Raw genomic sequence first — 15098 nt, 5'->3', positions numbered from 1 at the left:
CAGAGACATGAGAAGAGCCCAAAGGCTCCCTCTCACCTCTCTCAGCTCCCTTACATTCACTTCTTGCTTCCTCTTCTTTTTTTTTTTTTTTTTTAAGATTTATTTATTTATTTGAGAGAGAGCAGGGGAAGGGGGCTGAGGGAGAGGATCTCAGCTCTTGGGTGGTAGAGTCAGAATTTGAACCTTAAGTTACTAGACTTCACAGCCCCTATTCATTTGCAAGGAACTCTGGAAATGTGTTGACTAGTTACTAAACTCATCTCAGGGCCTAAAGTAGAGAAATTCGTTCATGTGGAGTTTAGGAGGAAGCATGAGGTAAGCCTGGGTGGCTCAGTCAGTTAAGCATCCAACTCTAGGTTTTGGCTCAGGTCGTGATCTCATGGGTCTCTTAACCAGAAGAGTTCTGACTCAACCACCCAACAGCTGAGAAGCCTCGTGCAAGTTATTTTTCTGTTTTTGCCTCCATTTCCTCATTGTAAAGTTGAAATTGTAGTATTACTTACCTCTTAAGTTGTTTTAAAGATACATTAGATGTATCTAAATATATATCTCAAAGGTCTTAACATAAAGCCTAGTCTGGGGAGAGTCCTCTCATACGTGGTAATAGATATTATTCACTCAACACTATATAAATTGCTGTGGAAGTAAAAGCCATGGTCCGATCCTCAGAGAGCCTGCAGTCTACACTGGAAGATGAGAAGAACATTTATGAACAACACAGGTGACCCTATATTTTTGAGGAGCAAGTTATATGGCATGAGTTCTAGGGCAACAGTATTGGGATGGTTCTTTCGCATAGCTGACCTTTCATGTTGCCGGACAGGTTCCTGAGGGTAAACACCAGGCATTAATGCCTCTTGCATGCCCAGGGCTTAGCACACAGTAGACAATCGAACAGTCTGTCTAAATACCCAAGGAATACTTGGATCACACATTAGAACAAGCACCTCATTCTTTACAAAGCACTTTGAAACTGAAGCATCATTTCATTTCCATAACAACCCTGTATGATAATTACTATTGTTATCATCTGAATTTTCCAAAATAAGGAAACTGTCTCAAAAAGCTTAGCACTTTAAGTCCCAAAGGCATTTTATAGTAGGAATGGTCTGGGACATAAGACCTTTGACCATAAATATGGAGCTTCCTCCTACAAAGGGCCATACAAGCTCATAAGCTAAAAAAAAAAAAAATCTATCCTCTGCCAAATGTCTTTTTCTGCCTCCAGTATGCTCTCTTTCTAGCTGATGCTGCTGGTTCCATCCATCTTCCTTTAGCTAAAAGGAATCCAGTTCATTAGGATTTCTTTTCAGGGAGGCAGAGACTCTACTGTTTATCCAAGCCCCTAACAGACATATAAATGCACAATATAATCATTAAACTCTGAAATACATGACACAGTCATAACCACACACAAGCTGGGAAAAAAGCTCATTACCTCCAGTGGGAGATACTGAACATGCTTAGTACTCTCTCTTTACAGGGTCAGGGCAGAATGTTAGCTCTCTGGTTAGGAGAAATGTTTTCTTTTGCCCAGAAATTCTTCTAAAAGCCATTATGTTATTGATAAATCCTAGGTTATTTGTATGCTTCTGAATGCATTGGAAAGCAATGTTTTAAAAAAAATTTTGTTTTATCATGGAAAACACTGCACACCCTTTGGGAAAGGAAATCAACCAAAATGAAGTGTGTAGGGGTGCCTGTGTGGCTCAGTCTGTTAAATGTCTTACTCTTAATCCGGTTCAGGTCATGATCTCAGGGTGGTGAGATTGAGCCCCACATTGGACTCTGCACTGGGCATGGAGCCTTCCTGAGATTCTCTCTCTCTCTCTCTCTCTCTCTCTCTCTCTCTCTCACTCACCCCACACCCCACCCCCAACTTGTGCACATATATGCAGGCATAGTCTCTCAAAAAAAAAAAAAGAAAAGAAAAAAAAAGAAATTAAATGTGTAAAGTAAAAAGTGAAAATGCTCAAGAAAATGAGAAGACAACCACAGACTGGGAGAAAAGTTTTGTGAAAGCCATACCTAATATAGAACTGTTGTCCAAAACACACAAAGAACTCTTAAAACTCAACAATAAAATGAACAACTCGATTTAAAAATGGGCAAAAGACCTGAACAGACAACTCACCAAAGAAGATAAGATGGAAAATAAGCATATAAAAAGATGTTCAACATCATAAGTCACTGGGGAATTGCAAATTAAAACAATAATGAGATACCACTATACACCTATTAGAATGGTCAGATCTAAAATGCTAACAGCACCAAGTACTGGCAGGGATCTGGAGCATGGAATGGAATGAAAATGGAAACTCTCATTTGTTGCTGATGAGAATGCAAAATGGTACAGCCACTTTGGAAGACAGTTTGGCAGCTTCCTACAAAACTATACTCTTACCATACAACTCAGCAATTGTGCTTCTTGGTATTTACCCAAATGAGCTGAAAACATGTCCACACAAAAACCTGCACATGGATGTTTATAGCAACTTTATTCACTTGGAAGCAAACCAAGATGTCCTTGCCAAAACTTACAAGCAACCAAGATACCCTTCCTATGTGGGTTCACTGTAGCAAATGTAACACTCTGGTGGGGGATATTGATAGTAAAGGAGGCTGGAGAGGGGTGGGGCTGGGGATATATGGGAAATCCTTGTACCTTCCCTGCAGTTTTGCTGTTAACCTAAAACTGCTCTAAAAGTCTGTATTTTTCAGAGTGAACGTGATTTCCCCTCAGCTTCCCATGCACAATCCCACTCCCTATACGCAGTTGTTGTCAAATGTTTATTATATTTTCTTCCAGTCTTTTTTCTCACACACACATAACGTATATGAATATGTAAGGCCTTTTTTAAAGGTCAGCACAAGGTCTGTATATACAATAACAGTGTCTTGTTATAATAGTGGAAATACTTCAAAGTACCTAGTTGTTCAAAATGGGGAATAGTTAAGTAAACTGTAACAAGTTGTTAACTTGTTATACACGTTGAACAACTACATAATGGAAACTACTTTGGACTCTAAAGAATCTAGAGAAGGAGGAGGAACGGCACCTCTAGAGAAGAGTAGAGGTGATGGTGGTAGTGGAGGTAACAGTGGCAGTAACAGTCATAGCTGTTGTAATAGCAGCAGTAGTAAGAATAAAGTAGTAGTAGCAGTAGTTAGAGTAAATAGTGGTGGAGTAAACTAGTAGTAGCAGCAGTAGCAGTAGTAGTAGTCATAGTAACCATAATAGTAATAAAGTAGTAGTAGTAGTAGTACTAGTAGTATTACAGTCAGAACCGGATTTAAATTCCTGTCTTCCGGGATCCCTGGGTGCCGCAGCGGTTTAGCACTTGCCTTTGGCCCAGGGCGCGATCCTGGAGACCCGGGATCGAATCCCACATTGGGCTCCCGGTGCATGGAGCCTGCTTCTCCCTCTGCCTGTGTCTCTGGCTCTCTCTCTCTCTCTCTCTCTCTCTCTCTGTGTGTGTGTGAGACTATCATAAATAAATAAAAAAAAATTAAATTCCTGTCTTCCTATTTAAACAATTACCAAGCACTTGCCAAACCTTAATTTTTTTTATCTGTACCACAAAAATACTAGTGCTTACTACTAAATCAATTAAATTGAGAGAATGTATGTAAAGTCCTCAACAAAGTGTCTGGCACCTAATAGATGCCACAGTCCCTGCTCTAGGGTAGACCCTTTTCTTGTCTAGCACAAAGTCAGCAGTAAAATAAATGCTAGCTGAGTTGAACTGGAGTAGAATGCTATAACTTTTTAAAATCAATATTGTGGGATCCCTGGGTGGCGCAGCGGTTTAGTGCCTGCCTTTGGCCCGGGGCACGATCCTGGAGACCCGGGATCGAATCCCACGTCGGGCTCCCTGCATGGAGCCTGCTTCTCCCTCTGCCTGTGTCTCTGCCTCTCTCTCTCTCTCTCTGTGACTATCATGAATAAATAAATAAAATCTTTAAAAAAAATAAAATAAAATCAATATTGTATTTAGACACATGATGTGAGGTTTGGGATATCAAGAAAGACAAGATTTAACAGAGGGAATGAGGCACTGACACAACATAGAATGGTCTGGGAGTTGAAGTCAGGGAAGCCTATGCTCTCCTGCACAAAGTGTAAGGACCATCACAGTGATCTGGATGCCAGAAGCTGCAGCAAGACTGCCCATCTCCCCTGATAATGAACTTTTCTCTGTGCTGCTATCATGGCTCTCTGTTGACTCTCTGAGAGAGAAAAAAAAAACAAACCTGTGCCCAAAAAAAAAGGCAGAAAAGTAAGTTCTGATAAAGGAGAAGGAAGGAGGGATACCTGGGTGGCTCAGTGGTTGAGTGTTTGCCTTCAGCTCAGGGCGTGATCCCTGGGTCCTGGGATCAAGTCCCACGTCGGGCTCCCTGCATGGAGCCTGCTTCTCCCTCTATGTCTCTGCCTCTCTCTCTCTGTCTCTCATAAATAAATAAAATCTTTAAAAAAAGAGAGAGAAGGAAAGAGGAAAGTCATTGCTGAACCTATAGAACACTGTAGGAACATTCTTTAAAAAGAAAAACAACTCTAATTTTATATTACAAATATGTGCCCATTGTTGAGGAGAAAATCATCCACAATCTTACCAGCAAGAGGAAGCTCCTGTTAAAACCTTGGTCTTCCCTCCTTCTCATGAATCTTCTCCTATGCTGCATACATATATCATACACATATGTGTAAAATAGTATATATGTATGTGTTTTCTATATATGATATCCTCTCATCATGTCAATAAAAAGTCACCCATGACATCAGTTTTAATGGCTGAATAGAATTCCAGTGTCTGGCTAAACCATACTTTATGTAACCAGTCATCCATTGTCAGATATTTGGGTCATTTCCAAAATCTTGCTATTATAAACAGAGCTGCCAGGAACTTCCTTAGAGCCATACAGTGAACTTCTGATCCTCTTTCACAGAAGGATGAACGAGAACAATGGGCTATTTGCAAAAGTTGACTTCAACTCCAAACCACAATCCCCCTTCCCCACCCCTGGTGATACCCAGTCCTCTGGAGTCCAGCTGGAGGAATCCACGGTCAGGACCTTAGATTCCTGAGGATTTGCCCCACTCCCAGAAAGAGTGTCTGAGACTTTCTGAATGCACACAATTAGATTTGAGGGCCCTGAAACCAGGCCAGCTCTAGCCCAAACTGGGAAGCAGATGAAAGAAATCTTGGCTCCCTTTCAACTCCTTCTTCACTGTTTCCTTTCCCTAGCACTGTCCAGCCCTCCCAAGAGGCAACTACCCAGCATCCCAAGGCCCTGGGTCCAACTCTCCGCATCTGATCCCACTAATTTCTACAGTTGTGACGACAGCCAGACCACACCTTCTGCTAACGTACACTCTTCAAGAAGCTCCATTTAACATCTTGAGTCAACCCGACATGCTTTGAAGTAAACACTGCAGGAAGGCCCAGGTGAGTAAGACTTATCCCTGCCCTCGGGGAGCTTATAGTCTATAGTCTACTTCGGTTTCCTAGGGATGCCATAACAAGTGACACAAACTGGGTGGCTTGAAACAACAGAAATGTATTGTCTTACAGTTCTGGAGGCTACCAGTCAGAAATCAAGGTTTCAACAGGGCTGTGCTCCCTCTGATGGTTCTAGGAGAGATTCCATTGTTGCCTCTTCCCCATGTCTCATGGTTGCCAGTAATCCTTGGTGTTCCTTGGCTTACAGCTATACCTTTGCAATCTCTGCCTCTCTCTACCCATGGCCTTCTTCCCTGCACATCTGGTCTCTACGTCCAAATTTCCTTCTTCTTATGGAACACCAGTCACACTGGATTTAAGGCTTACCCTAATTCCATATGACCTCATGTTGACTAATTACATCTGCAAAGACCCTAATTCCAAATATGGTCACATTCTGTGGTTTCAGATGGACACGAATTTTGGGGGGCATCCTACTCACCCCAATTTGTGCTCTCATAGAGACAACGATGAATATAAAAAATCAGGAGCACCTGGATGACTCAGTGGTTGAGTATCTGCCTTTGGCTCAGGTCGTGATCCTGGGGTCCTGGGACCAAGTCCCACTTCAGGCTCCCTGCAGGGAGCCCTCTTCTCCCTCTGCCTGTGTGCCTCTCTCTGTGTGTCTCTCATGAACAAATAAAATCTTAAAAGAAAAAATATATATATGTATATGTTTATGTGTATGTGTGTGTGTGTATATATACCATATATACAGTGTGTATCTATATATATATATATGTATGTACCAAAACTGTAGGCATCAAATTACTATCATTGCTTTAAATGGACCAAGAGAGCTAAAGTATGGGGATATGGAGTATGCCCTGCAAGTATCTCCAAGTCGCCATCTTGTACCTCCTAGTCTGGCTATGCCTATGAGCCAGCCTTGCTGCGAGCTCCCAAGGGACCCTCTAAAACTGCCCGTGGAATAAGGAATACTTGAATTCCTTCCAGTGCTGCTCACAAGCCCGTTTTTTTCTGACCATAAGTTCCAGAGACCGTTGTGGCAGGGAAAAGATAGAATGTAATGAATATATAAAGGCAAACCTGCAACACCTTTTCCCTGAATTTGCTGTAGTTTTGGTACATTTGTCCCCTTTTCCTCTGCTATCTCAGGTTTAAAAAGTGGGAGGAGGGCAGCCCGGGTGGCTCAGTGGCTTAGTGCCACCTTTGGCCTGGGGCGTGATCCTGGAGACCCGGGATCAAGTCCTACGTCGAGCTCCATGCATGGAGCCTGCCTCTCCTTCTGCCTGTGTCTCTGCCCCCCCCCTCTCTGTCTCTATCATGAATAAGTGGATGGGATCTTTAAAAAATAATAATAAATAAATAAAAAGTGGGAGGAGGTACCTGAAGCAGCACTGGGCTCTTTGAACCCAGGAGATTGCTGGGTCCTGCCCTTGCTCTGTACTGCTAGCACAGCCGGGCTGCAGACTCCTGATGAGACAGTTAGCCAGGAGCCTTTCTCACCAAGACCTTGGGCAGCAGTCTCTGCCTTTTCAGAGCTGGTCTTCAGCCTTGCAAGCACAGGGCACAGGCTGGAATTTAAGAGCCACCCATCCCAACCCATCCCTTGGGTGTGAGAAGCCCACAGGGTTCTCTTCAGAGGCATTTGCTCCACAGCTAAATCCTCCCCTTAGACAACTTACAGGGTGACTATTGTTTCTCTACTGGTTTGTACAGATGACAGGAGCAACTCATAGCAAGTGTTTTCATGGTCCATACCTCACCATGTCCCCACACGTCCAGTGGAGACTCTGACCCTGTCCCCAGGCTGTCTTCTGTAGGCACTTTTCACTCTTGGCATGAGAGTTTTGTGTGGAAGTGCAGGAGAGGTCAGCCTTTGGGAGCAACCCTCAAGCAATGAATAACAGGAGATGGTGAAAAATGCCCCAGATTTCTTGCACTTGGGAGGAGGGGGCATAACTCTGACTTTTGCTTTCTGAGGTCTCCCAGAGGTCCCAGCAGGACTGGGCCCTGGTTGCCCACAATGCAGTCTGTTTATTAGAGTATCGTGGGTTATCTCCCTTCCCTACTTCCCTCCCTGGGCTTCCTGGCATCTCATCCCAAACAAACTACTTGCACTCAAATCAATGTTTCCAGGCTGGTTTCGGGACACTCAGGACACACGGTTGCATTAGCATGCATTTCTCTGTTGGGTAACGAGTTCCCCACAGAGAGGCACCAAATCTCACTCTTCTGAGCACTCATTTGGTCCTTGCCAAATGTTTTATATGTATTACCTCATCTCAATAGAGTCCAGCACTATCATTATTCCCATTTTACATATTAGGAAAATGAAGCTCAGAAAGCTTAAGTCGCTTGTCCTAAGTCATGCAATCTAGAAGGAGCTGAGATTTGAACCAAGGCAGCCTCTCTCTGTAGCCTACACCATTGATGATTGCCATTGGGAATGGTCTTCAGTAAATGTTTGTGGAAGAAACAAAGATGCTAGCAAGCAAACCTGACAAGAATTGGTACAAAGTACTCATTATTTGGATGCTGGAGATAGGGCTCAAGACCACTTAATTTCTTGAACATATTTAAGACCCAGTAGAGACAGAGGCCATTAGAGTGTCCTTTCCCAAATTTTCATGAGTTTTTTTTTTCTATTCATTTATTGATTCAAGAAGCATTTATTTATTCCTACTGTGTCCAAGACACTGGACTAGGCCCTGTGCAGGCTACAGAGAAATGTAATGTAAATTCAAGGAGGTTTTTTTGGTCCAACATCTTAGTGAGCCTGCAATGAGAGCAGCTGCTCTCTGAGCTTCACTATGCTGCAGGGACATCAAGAAAAAAGATCCTGGAAAGTCGCCCAAAAAAGACAAAGACCCAGTGAACAAATCTGGGGGCAAGGCCAAAAAGAAATGGTCCAAAGGCAAAGTTCGGGACAAGCTCAATGACCTGGTCTTGTTTGACAAAGTGACATATGACAAACTCCGTAAGGAAGTTCCCAACTCTAAGCTTATAAGCCCAGCTGCTGCCTCTGAGAGGCTAAAGATTCGGGGTTCCCTGGCCAGGGCAGCCCTTGAGGAGCTCCTTGGTAAAGGATTTATTGAACTGGCTTCAAAGCACAGAGCTCAAATCATTTACCCCAGAAACACCCAAGAGGGGAGCTGCCCCAGCTGCTGATGAAGATGATGCATACACAGGTCCTACCAGCTGTATGCTTTGGAAAATGAAACGTTATTAAATCAAAAATAAATAAAGCAAATTCAAGGAGTTTATAATCTGCTGGGGGTGGAGGAGACAAAAATAAGGCAGAAGTAGTTGAAAAGATAAATTTTAAGACTAGAGCCATCAGGGATGGTGAACGGCATGGCAAAGACACGCGAGCCAAGCCACAATGCAAGGGGATTCCAGACAATTTGCTCCATCTTTCTGCCCTGCCCCCTCCTCCAAGTCAAAGCAAATTGGGGAGGAAAAGGTAATGTTTACCAGGGGCAAAACCAAGGTTTAAGAGACAACTGCTGAGGATTATAGATACATGGTCATTTGCAACTGTTTTTCAAGCTAAGACACGCATAAAGGAATACAAATCACATACTTAAAGAGGTCACCTTTCCTTCAGGTCTCAAGATTGAGTAAGTGTGACCGCCATGGCTCCTGCTCCAAAAACTTGGCACCAGAGGACACTGTGTAACCGCCAGCCCTCACTGTTGTGCTTGGATCACACTGCCTGGAGTCCAGGAGTCAGACTTTGGGGATTGAAGATATTTCCCTGAAGGCTTGGCAGCGGAGACCTCATTTACAGCTCCTGTTCTGGGAGAGTATTGCTTCTTTACTCACCTTCAACTTCTCCCCAGTGAGGGAGTGGGCAGGCCAGATTGGCACACAGGATGAGAAATGGAAAGAGCCTAGCCACGCACTCTGCACAATTTGGTAGAGATCAGGCATGGAAAGCCTTGAAGACTCTGGGCTACTGTGGATAGAACTGGCTCAAAAGAACCTCACCCTTGGTGGCTGTGTCCAGACCTAAGAGGCCCCACTATCATCCAACTACCCTCAAATTAGCATACTAAGTAAAAGCAATGTCTGCTATGCAAACACAACTTCAAGACCTACCACCAAGCCTCAACCAGTAGCTGCCCCCAGGCCTCTTCCAAATAGAAATCCTACAGGCACCATTCTTGCCAGCTCACATGGGGCAACCAGAGTTTCACAGCCATGGCTATTGGAAGTCAAAGGCTGGATCCAGGTTCCAGGAGTTTCCAGGGAATTTTGCCATTTACTCAGCAACAGTCTGAAGCCCAACTACCACCAGCAGTTGTTGAAATGACACTTGTGTAGTCAGTGAGCCCATGTGGGGATCATATCATGGCTTTCCCCACACTCTGCCACAGATCAGGCGAGTGTAGGTAGGGCTATTGGTGTGGGTGGGGCTGTGCGTACCAGGCGCTGAGAGCAGAAGCATAAATGCTTCCCCATTTCCTCTTCCTCACCTCCCACTGTTCCTCAGATGCATTTCATAAAGCTGCTCAGAAGGTGGCCAATTCAGTAACACATTGTTTTATTGGTTCTTCCTCCTTCCCTGCTTCACTCTCAAATAGACCACTCACACAGAAGCATTCCTGTCAGGCTCTGCTTTCAGGAGAACACAGGCCCCAGCCCTCAGAAACCTCAAGAGATATCACACTTGGCTTCTGAAAATGAACCCAACAGAGCACAGCAATGAGAGTTTTCTCAATCTTTGCTTGTGCTTGTGTTGAATATGAAACCAGTCAAGCATTAACTCAGGGAGGTTCTCCACACATCCAGCCCAAAGAAGGAGAAAATGATCCCTCTATCTATATGAGGGAGGCACAGCAGGTGAATTCTTTTCACCAGGTCCTATTTCATTTTGTCAATTCACTAAAACCCATCTTGTGGGAGAGCCAGTGACTCACCATGTAAAAATGGGAAGAAGAGTTTCATTGGAAGTGGGAGGTTTTGGACATTTGCTTACACGCACACATCAGGACATAAAATGAGGTGACGTGGCGTAGCTGATGTCTGAATGCCCTCAGCTTAATGTAAAGATTTTAACCAAATATAGTAAAGAGGCTTCCATTTGAGAATCTAGCTCTCTCTTTCAAAGCAGATGATGGGTAAGAATAAGGGCAGGAACTAGGCAAGTGGAGAATGGGATTAGTGTTAATATAAACCTGAGAGGTAAGACCAGACTTCTAGGGAGGAGGGAAAGAAAAACCTCACACCCCACCCACTCCCCTTCGCGTGCCAATCTGACCATAATGGCTTTCAAAGTGACATAGAAAACACCTAGTAATGTAGACATCGTCAGGGGAAAGGTTGTTTTATTTAGGTGTGAGAACTAAGATTACAAATAGTAAGAAGAGTTGTGTCTAGTTTTTAGCACCTGTCACTGATTTAAAAATCATATTTTAGGCTTAAGACTTTGTTATAACATCATTTTTTCCTAAATTAAAAAAAATGTGAAGACTAGAACAAAACAATTACTTCTGAGTCTTCTGAAAGGCTGTGATTCAAAAAATAATAAAAAAATATTTTCTTCATGCCCTCACCCCCAAAGGAGGGGCCATGAATACCTCTGACCGTCCAGCTCCTGAGCACCTTGGCACCCAGTGAGAAGCATGAACTATTCAAACCCATTCCTAGGTATCGACACAAGAGAAATGAAAACTTTAGTTCACACAAAAGCCCATACGCAAATGTTTATGCACGCTTATTCAGAATTGCCCCAAACTAGGCATGACCCAAATGCCCTTCACCTAGTGAATGGAAACAAACTATGGTACGTCCATACAACGTAACAGTGCTCCTCAATAAAGGAACAAACACAGATGTAGGCAGCAGCAGAAGAAATCTCAAATGCATTTTGCTAAGGGAAAGGAGCCAGTCTGAAAAGACTATAGGATTCCATGTATATGTCATTCTGGAAAAGGCAAAACAGAAAACAGATCCCTGGATGCCCAGGGTTGCTGGTGAGTGGAAGGAGGGGACTGATTACAAAGAGGCAAGAGGGAATTTTTGAGGATAATTGAACTGTGTGTATGTAGCTGTGGTGATAGTCACAAAACTGTATGCATTTGTCAATGCTCACAGAATTGTACCTCACTAAAAAGAGTGAATTTTACTGTGGGTAAATTATACATCAGTTAAGGGGGGGAAAAATGTCATGAGCCATGGAGTCCCCGGCCTGGGAAAGAACTTCAGCTCCTGCTGTTTCCTTTCTGTGTGATCTTGGACAAGGTTCTTAAGCTTTCTGAGCCTTGGTTTCCTCTTCTGTGCACGAGGATTTAATAGTGCCTCCCTCACAGGTTACAAGGATTCAAGGAGTAAGGTGGGGCCTGACACCCATTCAGTGTTAGGTCTTATCATGACCATCCAGCCAAGAGTCAGGGTGTCAGGCCCCTCCCCAGGTGGTCTTGCTAGCTCAGGGCCCACGCTCCACCACCCCAGGCCTCCTGCCACCCACCCGCTGCCCAGCCTGGATTCCTGGCGAGAAACTAATGCCATCCCTTGAGAACTCTGGGAAGCAATCTGCACTGGGTTAGAGCTTGGTGTTCCTGAAACCTGGCTTTGGGTTCCAACCAATAAACTGGCATCTCTAGGAGTTTTTAAATCTTTCCTGTGGCCACTCACTGTGCCCCTCAGCCGAGCCAGTGAGCTCATAAATGCCACACCAGGTGAAAGTCGCATGCTCATTCTCCCGTGCTCCTGTAGGGCTGTGATCTATCCATTCTTTAATTCGTGGCACATAGTAGACAGCCAATAAAGGAATAGGATGTACAGTCCCAGGGCAGCTAGTTTCTGGACATTTTATTAGACTGTGCTAGACATTGATTGCAGGTTCCAATTTTTTTCTTTCTTTAGGTGTCTGTGTGTGTAATTCTCCTAACACTTTCTCGTGCATACTAATGAAAACCTACTCCCCAACTGAAGTGTTTTAAAGATCCCAAGCCGACTTAGGAAGTTGGGAGAGTTTTTCTTTAAGATTTTATTTACTTATTCATGAGAGACACAGAGAGAGAGGCAGAGACGCAAGCAGAGGGAGAAGCAGGCTCCCTACAAGCCCGATACAGGACTGCATCCCCAGGACCCGGGGATCACACCCTGAGCCGAAGGCAGAGGCTCAACCACTGAGCCCCCCAGGCATTCCTACATTTAGGAAGTTTTTTTGTTTTGTTTTGTTTTGTTTTGTTTTAATGATCTCTGAGGCCAACTACCTTTTTTTTTTTTAAGATTTTATTTATTTATTCATGAAAAGACACAGAGGAGATAGAGAGCCAGAGACACAGGCAGAGGGAGAAGCAGGCTCCATGAAGGGAGCCTGATGTGGGACTTTATCCCAGGACTCCAGGATCACACCCTGGGCCAAAGGCAGGCACTAAACCACCAAGCCACCCAAGGATTCCCCAGTTAGGAAGTTTTATGGAACATTCCATTCATTATATTAAGTAACAAGATAAATCCCCTCCTAACAGATTTTCATTGATTAGGAGGAAGTCCTTGGCATGAACTGTATGTGTACCTTGGGCAGGATTTAATTAGGTTCTAGGTTCTAGGGAGAGTCACACCACTCCTTACCACCTTCTACGCCTGAGTCCGCACAGTGTCACCACAAAGACACCTCACCCACGGGGGCCTTAGTTTTCTCCCTTGTAATTGTTAAGGCCACTTCAGAGTCATTCCAGAACCAACAGCCTCCAACTTAGAGGTTGTATTCCCATCGGTGGGAGCAGAGACATTTTATTGGAACTGAGGGCGACGGGCCGATGAGGAGAATGACGGAGCTGACCTGAAGAAGAGGAACAAGTGAAAAGGAATGTCGCAATAGTGGCGGCTAATTGGCAAGTTTCTATTTTTTTGCTTTGAAACTTCTTATGATGGAATGAAAGATGCTCAGCCCCTCAAATGGAGCAGACAAATGGAGAGCGGGTACCCGAGGGCTTCAGCTGAGATTTGTAATGTTTTATTCTTTAAAATTGAATACAATTCAATAGGACTATGTGTTATATCGGGGTGTTAGGAGTTCATATCTGTGAGTTATAATGTACTCTGCATTTTTTCGTGTGTTTTAAATATTTCTTGGTAATTTTTTTCAAGACACACTTCCTTCCTATAAGTAACAAAAACTGTGGCGTGAGGGATTTTTTTGTTTTTGATTGCAGAAAGGGTGTTTCTGTACTTACCTGAGTAATCAGTCCTTCCTTGGAAATAACCCCCTGCCACGGACCCCCCCTGTCTCTCTGTCCCCTCCCACTGCTCGATTGGACCCCGCCTATCGGCTTGGATTAACAAAGGGAGCGACCACTAAAGCTGAAAGCTGAAAGCTCCGGGACTTCAATTCCTTCGGGCAGGTCAGCTGCACGCCTCCCCACGACGGGGTGTGGACAGACGCCCTGCTACTGGGCCTTTGCTCGAGGATGCCGCCGGCAACAACCAGACACCCTGGCCCGGCCTGGAGCAAAAAGGATTCTGCATTTCAAAGGAATGGGCGAGGAGAGGGGCGGATCAGTCTCACCTCAAAGGCTAAAAATAACCCAGTTTTGTAGAACTGAGTTCGTCCACAGGAAAAGAGGACTGAGTAGGATCTCTGTATCCCTCCTGCTGAACTTGTGCTGGTTGGGAAAGAGTTAAGCTGGGAGCTCCATCCCAGGTTCTCTTCCAAGTCGACTTACAACTAGAGCTTACCACTCATCTCTTAAAAAAAAAAGATTTTACTTATTTTTTCATGAGACACACAGAGAGAGGCAGAGACACAGGGAGAGGGAGAAGCAGGCTCCCTGCGGAGAGTCTGATGAGAGACTTGATCCCAGGACCCCAGGATCACGCCCTGAGCCCAAGGCAGCCACTCAACCACTGAGCCACTCAGGCGCCCCAGCCACTCATCTCTCCCATAATAAAAATGTGATTAGTAGGAACCAGGTGGGGTTCTGTCCCTCTGTTAAGAGGCAAGCCCCAGCAAGTGCAGGTGCAAGGCAGCCTCCCTGAGGCTCTCTTCAGCACGCCTGGGCCTTTGGCCTCTCTAGGCAGTTTGAAAAGGCTGGAGGGGCTGATTAAAAACCCCACCGCTTCCCCTAGATGGTCTCATAACAAAGGAGATAACAGACAGAAAGTGCCTTTAGCCTTCTTGAGACTATCCAGCTGATGCTCCAGGCTACTTAGGGTCAGAGCAAGATGCCTCCTTTAGCCAAGACAGAGCCCTCTCTTCACTGGGTTTCCTTTACTGCTGAACTGCAGATTCTCTCAGACAAGAACCCCTTACTGCACGGGATGCTTCTCCTAATCACTCAAATCTGGGTCTTTGTAAACCTGTCTGAATTCCTTCTGCAGCAATGACTCCCGTCACAGACAAGGGTTAGAGACACCTAGGGAGCCCCACTAGCTGGCTGGGCCTGGGGAATGTCAGACCTACAGACTTGACAAAGATTCTTTGCTGGACCAAACTTCAGCCAGGTTCCCGAACCTTCTCCTATGCCCATCTGTCCACTTCCTTGTAAAATCCAGTTTTACCAAAACCCTTGCTAGGTCAGGTTGACCAGAATAACCCCCCCCCACACACACACACAATATTTGCTCACCTCCATCAGGTCCCTTATCCTCCACCGCCCTCAAGTGATGTCGGGTCCC

At 44.7% G+C, this 15098-nt stretch overlaps 1 protein-coding gene across 1 annotated transcript; it reads left to right on the top strand.

The window, feature by feature from the left end:
- Positions 1-653: 653 nt before the first annotated feature.
- Positions 654-8636, top strand: LOC129512198 (40S ribosomal protein S25-like). Its single transcript, XM_055329454.1, has 2 exons — positions 654-721; positions 8288-8636. Exons 1-2 carry the CDS (start codon positions 654-656, stop codon positions 8634-8636), a joined length of 417 nt encoding a protein of 138 aa, XP_055185429.1.
- The last annotated feature ends 6462 nt before the right edge of the window (positions 8637-15098 follow it).

This window comes from Nyctereutes procyonoides, unplaced genomic scaffold, assembly GCF_905146905.1.
Source record: "Nyctereutes procyonoides isolate TBG_1078 unplaced genomic scaffold, NYPRO_anot_genome, whole genome shotgun sequence".
Lineage (NCBI taxonomy): Eukaryota > Metazoa > Chordata > Mammalia > Carnivora > Canidae > Nyctereutes > Nyctereutes procyonoides.
This window is presented reverse-complemented; position numbering and strand designations above follow the sequence as displayed.

Coding starts and splice junctions, on each gene's coding strand:
- LOC129512198 (XM_055329454.1), top strand. CDS start 654: ATGGTCCGATCCTCAGAGAGCCTGCAGTCTACACTGGAAGATGAGAAG. Junction 722..8,287: donor AACATTTATGAACAACACAG/GTGACCCTATAT, acceptor ACTATGCTGCAG/GGACATCAAGAAAAAAGATC.